The 12157-nt window shown below is 39.2% G+C and overlaps 1 protein-coding gene across 1 annotated transcript in view; it reads left to right on the top strand.

Annotated features, from left to right (window-relative positions):
* TRPM6 (transient receptor potential cation channel subfamily M member 6) overlaps window positions 1–12157 on the top strand; it is a 126383-nt gene that overhangs the window by 89023 nt on the left and 25203 nt on the right. Inside the window, exons 25-31 of the mRNA XM_039545637.1 lie at window positions 326–458; window positions 2332–3482; window positions 3654–3766; window positions 5304–5427; window positions 6540–6637; window positions 9687–9745; window positions 11354–11379. Of these exons, the coding sequence (XP_039401571.1) occupies window positions 326–458; window positions 2332–3482; window positions 3654–3766; window positions 5304–5427; window positions 6540–6637; window positions 9687–9745; window positions 11354–11379 (1704 nt within the window). The remainder of the gene's footprint in view (window positions 1–325; window positions 459–2331; window positions 3483–3653; window positions 3767–5303; window positions 5428–6539; window positions 6638–9686; window positions 9746–11353; window positions 11380–12157) is intronic.

Raw genomic sequence — 12157 nt, 5'->3', positions numbered from 1 at the left:
TAAACATAGTGCATGAAAATATTGGAGAGAAAAAGTATCTGTAAGATGAGTTATTTGGCTGTGCATTTTCAAATCTTTTTATAAAATGAGTCAACATGCAAGAGGGCTTATATCAGCTGCCCTTTCTCTCTTTGGATTGAGAAAGATGCTATAAAGCACATATACACATATTTGGAATGTACACACATCACTAGTTTCCATATATAAGCACAGTCTCAAGAAATTAAAGGAAATATATTTTAACAGTTTTTCTTTTTTAGTAAAGTAGGACAAATGAATTTCTCTGTCAGTATGTTTGGTACCAGCTATCATCTTATTTGTTTAGAACTCTACCTGAGTGATGAGGACTTAAAGAAACTTCACGAGTTTGAGGAGCAGTGTGTGGAGAGGTACTTTCATGAAAAGAATGAAAGCTTGAATTCCAGTGACAGTGAAAGGATCCGTGTAACATCAGAAAGGTATGAGGGGTTTGCTGCTGCTGAAACCTACCTAGAATGGGTATAAAAGATTGTTGGCTAACTAATGTTTTGAGTACAAAGTATGGTTGCTCCAATATATGTGTGCAGGGAAAGAGGAAAGGGCTTATATAACTCTTTCTCCCACCCTGCATCCATAATGTATCTGTTTAAACTAAGTGCAAAGTGTGACTGGTTAATGGTTCTGGCAGAAATGCACTCCCACATGTGTGCAGCACATGAGCAGTTGAGGGTGTAGCTAGGGAATCACACCATTTTATCTTTGCAAACTATGTACCACTAAGAGGATGGTAGCGGGGTTGAGCATGCGTAACACATTTTTATTTGCAGGTTTATTAATTACCAGTGATAAGCATTCTTCTCACAGTGACCCTAGATGATGTATACCTATCATTCATGATATGGAGGCCTAATAGCTACAGCCCGTATGGAATTACCTTTGTTATACTTTCGGCTACACTTCCTCTCTCTAGTCGTAACGTGTCAAAGGTGTGCTAGTCGGGACTTACAAAAGCACAAATGCTGGCCTAACTCAGCTTCCTCAGTCCCCAAAACGCCTGTTGACTTCAATGGAAGCAGAGTTAGACCAATGATGAGCGCTTTTGAAAATCTCCTACAAAGTGTCACCATTGAGTTATTAGCATAAAGTTATTTCGCCTAGTGAAATGTAGCCCACTTCACACATTACCTATTCATGGACTTCATTTTCCACATACCAAACCAAAATGCCTAAAAGAAACTGAATGAGTCTTGTAAAAAAAAAAAGCCAATAAAAAGATAGATTTGTCCATATAGCAAATTTCTATTATACCAGGAAGATCTGAGTTAATTGAAAACTGAACTGATAAACAATAGATCAATTAAATTAAAATATATTTAGCAGAATAGAAAGAATCCCTCTTAAAAGAATACTGCTTAGATGAATAACATTTTTGGATGACCACGGTTTCTTTGTAGCATGATTTCTGTTCAGCACAGCGGCTGATTTAGATTCTTGGAGGTTTCCAGAAACACTGCATCCTTTAGATACCTTGCTGCTAATAGAATGCAGTTCCTCTTGTGTACTGCCTGCCTCTAGTTTAATGCCTTTGTTCATTGGTGGGATGACATATGGAGAGATTATATGATCTAATCTATCTATAGCTAAAACTAAGAAAATCATTTAGTTAAAATTAATTTATTGGATCATTTCAGGTTGGGAACGTCTCACAATGTACATTAGGGGTTTGAAGGTCTTAAAATACTTTGCTTGACTGGCAGATGAAGTCTACAGAGAAAGTAAAAGGTAGCATTCAGATGTATAAAATATGAACCAAGGTGGCAAATAGATAGATCCTTTGAAAAAAGTTCTTTTCCCACCAGGCTTTTATATGTGAGAAATCAAAAAAACTAATCTGTAGTCCTGTGAGCTCTTTTAGAGGTGTGTTGTTGTTTTTTTTCACAAGAAAGAAAGAGACCTCCAAAGATTCACAAGCAATTTACCCATCTTTTCCAGTTCTCTCTTGTTCTCCATGATCATTAGCTTTGTGCCAGGGAGTGGTGGTTAATTTGATTGTGTTAATTATTAGAGTAGATTTACCCCCCAGGGAAAAGTCAGTGTAAAATTCATTTTAGGCTTTCTAGCTTTTAGCCCAGTAATTCTGAGTGTAGATCATGAATCAGGTTAGTTTATTATCAGATGGAGGTGTTTATGAAGATGGAAATCATGGTAGAAAAATAGGAGTGGATTGTTTTAATTAGAGAATGGTAAAGATTTTCTGTGTTTTAATGTTTTCATTCATCATTTGGAATAAAGAAATAAAATAATACAAAGATTTCTGCTTTATTTTTTTAATATGGGTGTGTTTTCCCCTAGAGTGGAGGAGATGTTTTTGCTGCTGAAGGAAGTGCATGAGAAGGTGTTCTACATCAAAGACTCTTTGCTTTCCCTGGACAGCCAGCTGGGACACCTGCAGGACCTCTCTGCCTTGACTGTTGATACCCTAAAAGTCATTTCTGCTGTAGACACGTTGCAGGTAGAAGAGGCCCTGCTGGCTGAGACAAAGCACCGAGCCTGTAGGAAACTGCCACATAGCTGGAATAATGCCATGTATTCAAAGACTTTGAGCAGTTTGGAATGTTTGAATGATAAGAATTACAACTACTACAGCATGCCTCCTTCCCTTCTAAGGAACTTGGCAAGAAGTCAATGGTCATCAGAGTGCCATAGCCACACTGTTGAAACTGGGGACTACAAGGACGTGAAGATAGCAGGCATCCAGAAAAAGCAAGAAATAGAAAGTGACACACTCACTTCTGGGGTATCCTCTGAGAGTAAATCAACCCCTGGATATGGACAGTTCCTCTTGGTCCCACATCAGGGAGCTGCTTCCACTGAAGAGGTCCATTTGAATTTGTCCCTTCCAAGCACTCCTGCCAAGTACAGGCGAGATGAGTTGGCAGCTAAGCAACAAAATAACCATGGTAGCACTGTATTGCACCAAAGTTTGCAGAGTACTAATCTCACTGAAAAAAAGGCAAAAAATTGCCAAGAGAGACAATGGGACTCCATTATTCAGTTACCATCTGAGAAGGATAATGGGATTGTGGTGGAGCACTGTGTGAGTCCCCAGCCATCTGCCACTGATAGGGAGACCTTAGTGCCCTCACACAACCCCAGTGAGGAAAGCAGAGGTGGTTATGTGAATTGGGGGTTCTCTGAAGGGGATGAAAAAGGAGTTTTATGCAGTGAGAATAGGCAGCAATCGTGCATGCATTCCACCTGTAACAGTGACTGCAACTGCACCCGTGGTACTCCACAGCATGTCCAGATCAAAGCATCAAAATCCTTCTCCTACAACTCAGACAAATCAGGATATGACAGTGACACCTCAGAGCCTGAGCCCATGGGCCAGCGTAGCACCATCTTCTGGATCAACCCACTCAAGAGAGACTGGACTTTCCACAAGAGCAGCAGCTTTCAATCCCGCAAGAGAGAGAAAGTGGGGAAGACCTGCAAAACCAAAGGTAGTAATATTAAAATATTATATTATGATAGCATCTTTCACTGAGGTTTGGGGAACTGCATGGGGGAAAGGATGGAGACTATTCTTCAGTTTAATATTATTTATCGAACCTTCACTTTCTAATCAAATCTCTGTTGTATAATAATTTAATTTTGTTTTTCTTTACCCTCAGAGCTATCAAAATCTGCTGAGTTGATCCCGTCTGTGTGGACAGAAGCAAAACAACAGAACAGAGACAGACAATCTCAGAAGGACAAGAAGAAACAAAAAACGCTTCAGGTGCCGGTAGGTACAGGTGTAAGCTGAATGCCATGTTCTTAATATGCCTTGGTAGCTCTTTAGTGACAGTATTGTAGTAGGGGATAGTAAAGTTAGCATTAACGCCCACTAGAGTTTTAGCCCTGGAAAAGTACTGCAGTCATGACCAAACTGGAAAGCCCCTAAATAATTAATCCCAAATCTATTGTCTTGCTTTGTTTTTGTTTAAATTATCTTTATTTATAATTAGTGGCTCAATCCTGCACCCACTGAAGTCAGTGAGAGGTTACCATTGATTTCAAAGGGTGCAAGATCAGGCCCTAGATCAGTTTTGTGTGGTAAGGACTCTGTCCTCACTTCCTGATTAAGGCAAGGGTTTGGGAGGGTGCACTTGAATAACGGCTGGGACAGAAGAAAGGAGCTGCTTCAATCATGCCCAGCTGCTGATAGTCAAGATCCAAGCTTTTCTGACGGGAGCCTGCACAGAAAAAAAGAAAAGCCCTTTCTTTGCCTCTGACCCACAGCAACCCAATGCCCCCATTCCCTGAGTCCTAGCTGCTTTTTAAGAGAGTGTGGAGTGCATCAGTATTTTTTTACAAACAGATTCCCAATATCTTTGTGAGCGGGAGATTGGTTATCCCCATTTTAATGATGAAAAAACTGAGGCAGAGGAAGGTTTAACTCATTTACTTAATAATGGCTTATTGTGCAGCCTTACCAGAGTTATGAATAGAACCCTGAAGTGATGATTCCCATCACTAGACAGCATGATAAACAATTATATTTTAAAGATTGTGTATTAAAAAGTCGCAGGACTTTCATTTTAAATATCAGCTGACCAGCTTTGTAACGTTTTCTATACATGTGCAATGTGTTTTCTGCAACATGTAGCAAATACAGAATATATTTTTCTCAAGTATTGTATTTCATAGTGGCTAGAGCTGGAATCGAGGAGAGAGAAAACCCTAGGTTTCTTCCTCTGCCCTGTCACTTGCCAGCTAATATTGATCAATTCTCTGTGTTTCAGTTTACCAATCTATAGTAAGGGAAGAATAATACAGTGTAACCTGAGTTATCTGAAAGACCCGCAGGACACCAAAACCTTCAAGTTCCTTTCTGCTGTTCCACAAAATATTATGTGCGGAATTGCTTTCCCATATAAGCACTTCAGCCAGCTTTGCTTCCCTCACAGCCTCTGCTCTTCCTTGTCCCTGCACTGCCCCTGTTCAATTGTTTGGCCTTGGGCAAAACTGATAAACCACTTCTATTACTTGAGCATCATTTTTTCTGAAGGTCTGAAATCTGAAACAGGGCACCAGGGGCATTCCAGGGGTGTTTGGATCGGGGAGGTTAGGATAACTAAGGATATGCTGCACTTGTCTTTCTCATGGAGGTATTTTGAGACATATTTCACATTGTTTGTAAAGCATTTTGAGACTTAATGCAAGTAAAAATTATTATTGTTGGTATTCCTCTTGCAATGATTCTAAGAATCATGCCACATAGGAGCTGCAGAACTGCTTGTCTTATAATATTGAGTACAATTTTTTCTGTCCCATGCCAGGTGATTACAGTGGATGGTTGTCCCCAGAGCACCCAAATGAGCTCAGAACCAGCAGAAAGCTGTTTCTTGGGTGAAGACAAATACAACAAGAACTGGCTAACTGTATCTAATTTCAATCAGCTAAGTATGTAACATTCTTAGCTCAGAACTCCTGAATAAACCAGTAACAGCCTAAAGTGTCACCAATCACTACCACCTTGGGAGGCAAATTATAGGGTCAGATTGTGAGCAGACATTACACACACTCATTCCCCCCACTCAAAGGGATGGGCAGACAGAAGCATGGAGTGGGTGGAGCCGCTATTGTTGTGGTACTGTAGCAGATTACTACCATTTAGGACTAAACAGAGATTAGGGAATGGAACTATGTCTCTGTGAGGCATGATTCCTGGCTTGAGGAATTTCTGGAGTATCACAGCATCTCACTGTACAAGAACAATCTAGCTGTTATTGGTAATTTTTGAAGAGGTTTATAGTCATAGGTATTACTATGATACTATATACATTGGTAGATTAGCTGGTTTTTGGTCATTTTAATCCATTTGATGTACCAACCTTCCATTTTCCATTTGCAGCATAATGGATAATTGGCCATAAATTCTTAGATTACTCAATGTCATTGCTCAGAATACATTCTTCACTGAGAAGTAAATTTATGTCACCTGTATTTGAGTGATAACTGCTAAGTAATGTGTCCAGTGTAGCTGTAGCCATGTTGGTCTCAGGATATTAGATACAGAAGGTGGGTGAAGTAATATCTTTAACTGGACCAACTTCTCTTGAGAGAGACAAGCTTCTGAGCTACACAGAGCTCTTCTTCAGGTCTAGGTCAAGTTCTAAGGAATGACTTTCGGACTCTTGAAAGAGCTAGAGAATCACTGCTATACCTTATACAGGCCTCATTTTAAGAGTGAGATCCTCCCACAGATCACTTTATCTCCTGACTCTGTCTCTATACAGCTCTTAGATTACGTTTTGCAGACCACCAGGGAAAGCACCATGGAGCACTGGTGCTCTACAGATCACAGTATGAGAAGGCCTGAGCTATTGGAACATGTAGGCTAACAGAAAGTGGGAACAATCTACTTCAGTTTTGTGAAATTCCATTGTTGCTTTTATATTGTTGGCTTCTAGAGTAATGCATCATACAGATATTTTATGGTGTTTATTTTACAGTAATAATGCTTTTCATTTCAGTTTTAGAAATAAATTTTCTTTGATTACTTTCTTGATTAGGTTTGGAACGTCTCAGTTATATGCATCAGAAAATGAAAAATCAAGAAACTGGTAGGCACTCTTTGCAAATCTGTGACTCTCTGAGGCAGTCTCAAGAGGTAAGACCTGAGGACATATCATGGGCCAAATCTTCATATAAATTATTGTGGCTTCTATAGATCTACACTGATTTTCATCAGCTGAGCTTCTGTCTAACGAGACACCATTTGATGTGTGCGAATTTTCATTTCATGCTGGCAGGGAACATCTGTGGTAGTAAATGAATAATTAATAGCTGTTAACACTTAGCAACAATTAATAAAGTAGGATATTAAACTAGTGAATCATGAAATGGGAGTGTGTGTGAAGATGATGGTCAGAAAAGTGAGCATTTATTAGTAATTCTCTAGGCCATTAGGCAAATACACAGTCTGATGCTGAATGTGTGAGCAGAGGTGATTAGAGAACGAAGGCAATCTTTGGCAAGTTCATCTTCTTAGCTATTAGGTGACAATATTTATTGTATGCAAAGTGAGAGTTAAATATTTGTTCTAGTGCAAAGGTGTTTCCTACGGTATTTAGTGTGGTTTTCTTAATCTCTGTCTTTTAAAAATTATGATTTATCAGAACTGATTTGCAACCTTATATGACGGACTGGCTAAGCGGCAGTTCTTCAGAAAAGGACCTGGGGATTACAGTGGATGAGAAGCTGGATATGAGTCAGCAGTGTGCCCTTGTTGCCAAGAAGGCCAATGGCACATTGCGCTGTATTAGTAGGAGCATTGCCAGCAGATTGAGGGAAGTGATTATTCCCCTCTATTCAGCCCTGGTGAGGCCGCATCTGGAATATTGCGTCCAGTTTTGGGCACCCTACTACAGAAAGGATGTGGACAAATTGGAGACAGTCCCCCGGAAGGCAATGAAAATGATCAGGGGGCTGGGGAACATGATTTATGAGGAGAGGCTGAGGGAACTGGGCTTGTTTAGTCTGCAGAAGAGAAGAGGGAAAGGAGATTTGATAACAGCCTTCAACTACCTGAAGGAGGGTTCCAAAGAAGATGGAGCTAGGCTGTTCAGTGGTGGCAATGAAAGTAGACTAGATAGTCGAACCTTTGTTTCTAGTCAGTTTCAATGTTTGACTTTCCTGTAGTATCAGAGTGTTGTAGTTTGAGTTCCAAACACAACAAAGCAAGTTTAAATTTAAACAAAAGATTTTTATATTGAAGAAAAAGAAATTATAGAAACATTTATACTGATCCTAGATTCTGTAAAACATTAATTTTGGGATTAAGTCAATTTGTCAATAAATCTTTAAAACAGGGCATAATCTATTTTTAAGAAATGAGTTTTCCCTGGGTTAGTGCTCCTCAGACCAATCTGTGGATCAACATTGGTCCACAGGTCTTTCCTTATGCCTAACAAGATTAAACATTTTGAGAACAAACCAATGGATTGTGGGTGGGGAGGTGACCTGTTACCAGAGGAACTTTCATGCAAAAGGTAATCTCCTGGATTAAAACATGGGAGAACATCTGAGATAGTTAATTTTAAAACTAAATTTAAGGTAATATTTAAAGATGAGTTTTATCTAGTTTGTCTTAAAAGCTTGTCTCTGATCTTTTTATCTGAATCCTGGTGCACTCTTTTTTGGGGGAAAAGAATTTGCCTTGGTCAGATGTTTTCAGAGGAATATTGACATATCTGACTAATACATGAGGATATCCCAAAGTCAGATTGTCCTATAGGAGCATTTTCCCTGATGTAGCTGGAAGGTTTTGCACTATTAAAGGGACTAAGAACCTTTGACTGACCAAAATGAAACATATAAAATTTAAATATCATATTGACAAACTCCAAAGTTCTTAAAAATACACCATGCTTGGTGCTTCAAACTGTTAGATGTCTGATGTGTTTTCTTTGTGTCATGGCCTCGCAGGACCCATGCTCTCTCAGCTCTGTATGGTCCCTGGGAGGAAGCCTCTTCAGTTTGACAGCCTGCCTCAGGAGTCACACTCTGGCGCAATAAGCCTTGGGCTCTACCACCTCTTGGAACTGCACCTCTGAGCCTTCAGCATGCCTATATCTCTCTGTGAGCCCCCTCAGGGAGTCCATTCACTCTGGAACCCCGGGGCCTCCACACCGTGACACAGCAGTGCAACCCCGATCTCTAGATTGCAGTCACTCTCAGCCAGTGTAAAAAAGAAGGGTTTATTGTACATCTGAACACAGCACAGAAAGTTCTTAGGGCATCTAACATAGAAAATTTCAGCATTGTCCATCTGGGCCTGTCCAGCGTCCAGGTGGGCTCAGGCTGCTCTTTATACCAATCCAGAAGCAACTTCTTTCCAGCCAACCTCCTTATATCACCTTCCCCAAAAGCCCTTCCTTCGTCTTTTGTATTCTTTCCTGGACAACCAGATCACCTGGACCTTCTCTCTTCTGCCCTTTGTTCTCTCACTGGGCAAACCCATCTGGCTTCCAAGATGGAGTGGGCCTCCTGATCACCAGTTGCTAAGTTCCACTGTGTCCAAGCCATTGTCCGGGGTCCAGGCAGCTAGGCGAGGTCTCACTTGGTCCTCTGCAACAACAAACACCCTCTCCCACCACCTTGTTACACATGCAGCACATAGGGAAAACTGAGACACAGTAAAAAGAACAGGAATACTTGCGGCACCTTAGAGACTAACAAATGTATTTGAACATAAGCTTTTGTTAAGCAAATCCCCCAATTGTCACCCCTTGCTAGTGTAACACCGTAGGACACATTTTAAAGAACTTATCCATGAAATATTTATATTTCATATATTTCATTTTTCTGCTATAAAGGGAAATTCCCTAATAGTTTTTAAACTGCAAAATCCTTCCACATACACTTAGAATTTTTCCACAGTGCAGTCTGATATAGCTGGATCACTTAAATTATTCTACTATCTACCTAAATGCATGGAGATTCTATGGAAAACTGTAACCAGGACAATTAAATGTTCCAAATCAGTGTAGGTTTAATAGTGCTATGAAACCCTTAGATTTCTGTGGGACCACTCATGGTAGTCAAATTAAGTACATGCATATGTGTTTGCAGGATTGGAAGCTTTGAGTTGCTCTGATTATGTACGTAGGACAGTGGTATATAGAACGTACCCGTAACATAATTTTTCTTATTCTCAGGATTTGAGTAATAGCATGATTGGGACCACCAGGAAGAATAATCTGAGCAGGAATTCCTTGTATGTATTCCTAACTATTTTAAGATACTTGCCGCATACCTACAAAAGTAGACTCTATTGTAACCCAGTTCTGTAGATATTGCAGATTTCCATTTTAGTTCTATAGCACAATTAGCATGAGGAATTTGTGCATACGTAAAATGAAGGATTCAGGCAATAGACTTTTTTCAATAAAATAAAGGTTTATTGTTTAATTATAAAAGGTTAATAATTCCAATATAACTTCTAATTTTAGAAAGAACATCGATACTTTTATATTTTGTTTTTATCCCAGTATTATCTAATTTTCTCATTCAGTCACCACAGCATCTTAACTACTTATTCTAATCTTCTAGAGTATGAAAGGCAACATTTGCTTTTGCTGCATAAATTGTATATTTCTTTTTAAAATAACAAAAATCATGAAAGGCTGTTATTCTCTGATTAAAATCCTTTCTACCAATTCTGCATTGGCAATAAGTCTGTCTCCATTTGCAAAATATTTGGCTTGCTTTCTATAAAGAGATTTTGGTGGTGGTTAAGCTTTGATCAAAGTGAAATAAAATCATACTAGCTTGAAAAGTGTCTTCAGTTTTCTTGTTTATTTCTTCAATCCTCTTGGATGTTTTTTCAGCTTGCTTGATAATTGTCTTAATATTTGGGATACTTTTGTGTGTGCTTCTCTTTCTCCCTCTCTCTCTCGAGTTCATCACTGCAGTATACATCCCCACTACTTAGTAACATCCCTGATAAAATAAATAAAAGGCACAAAGCAATTGCCACATTTCACGTGATTTCAACATGGGAGGAAAAATACTGTTCTTTTTAACAGTCCATTGTGACATACTTGCAGGCAGTAGGTACCCTGCATACATGCTAAACTGAGAACTGAACTCACAGGGCCTGATTCTGCTGTCACTTACACTGGTCTGACTTCAGTAGAATTACTCTTGATTTACTCCTGTGTGAGAGGAGAATCATGCCCATAATCTTTTGTCTTTTTACCCCCTCCCTCAAGCAAAAAGCTTCCATCAACTTGAGGTAGGGTGACCAGATGTCCCAATTTTATAGGGACAGTCCCGATATTTGAGGCTTTGTCTTCTATGGGTACCTATTACTCCCCCACCCCCTGTCCCAATTTTTCACACTTGCTCTCTGATTACCCTAACTTGAAGCAACAGAGACTGCTAAATATCAGTAGCAGCAGGGTTTACAGTATAGCCTCCCTAAAGATCAGCTAACAAAGTGCAAGGCAACTGAAAAAAATTGAGCAAATCTGATTTCTTCCAGTAGTGGGCAGCGGGACACATACCAGCCAGCACATCAAAACGTAGGTTAAAATTAAAAAGCAAACAATCCACCCACCCACCACTCATATCTGATTGAAGTGCTCTTTAAACAGTATTGTTGTTATCTAAAGAAGACAGTGACCCAGAATTGTAAGCACAAACAAGTGATCAGCTGTATGTCAAAGCAAAAACAACTTTATGCTAGTGGTTCTTGTGTTTTATGAAGTGAGTTTAAATCTTTGTGAGTTTGAATTCACATAGTTCAAATCCTTTCATGTCATTGCTTGTTTAATCACTGAAAAGTTTGAAGCATAATTTCCTATGCTTGATTCTAAAACAGGTTGAGAAGTTCAAAAGGCATTGACAGTAAGTTTTTGATTGATTATTACTTGTCTTTAATTCTTATTTGTAAATCCTACTTTCACAATTCTGAAATACATAACCAGAGGAGAAGTGATTCCATTGTGAGCATGGAGGGTAAACAGGAAGAGGGTTAACAATAATTAATACCCAACATAAAGAATTGTATCTTTACAGTTAACTACAAATAATGTGATATGTTTCCCCCATGCTAAAAGAAATGTCCATCAATTTTGCTCAGCCGAGCAATATAAAATATCACACACTTTTCAGCAGGAATTAACTGTGCTGTACTTAAAAAGAGACAGATGAATTCTATCCTTTGGACTGCAAGAGAGTTCTATTGGGTTAAATAGGAAGCTTGACATATATCTGATGGTTAAGTCTAGCATAACATTTCTGATTACAATGAGTGTTTCTAAGCACAGTCACGGTTGCAGCCATCTCTCTGGTAAGTGGTATTGGGTTCAGTTCTGCAATTCCTCTGCATGTGGAACTCTCATTGAAGGATCAGGTCCACTGTGGCATTGTCAGTGCAGGAGTTCAATGTCAAAGATGGTAAATACATTTTCAAACGTCTTTGATATTCACTCAAGAATCTGAAGGATGACTTTGTTCAACAAATGTAGAACTTTTGTATGTAGCCTTTTTTAGTCAAGTTTATGTTCACAGTGGGTAGTACAATGGGTATTTGGGCTGCAGATGCTACAGTCACATATTAAAGAGACACTGTCAAGTTGAATTTTGGTGCAGCTGATTATTTTTAAAGATGCAAGTTTCTCGA

Source organism: Mauremys reevesii, linkage group 6, assembly GCF_016161935.1.
Source record: "Mauremys reevesii isolate NIE-2019 linkage group 6, ASM1616193v1, whole genome shotgun sequence".
In the NCBI taxonomy this organism is placed as follows: Eukaryota; Metazoa; Chordata; order Testudines; family Geoemydidae; genus Mauremys; species Mauremys reevesii.
This window is presented reverse-complemented; position numbering and strand designations above follow the sequence as displayed.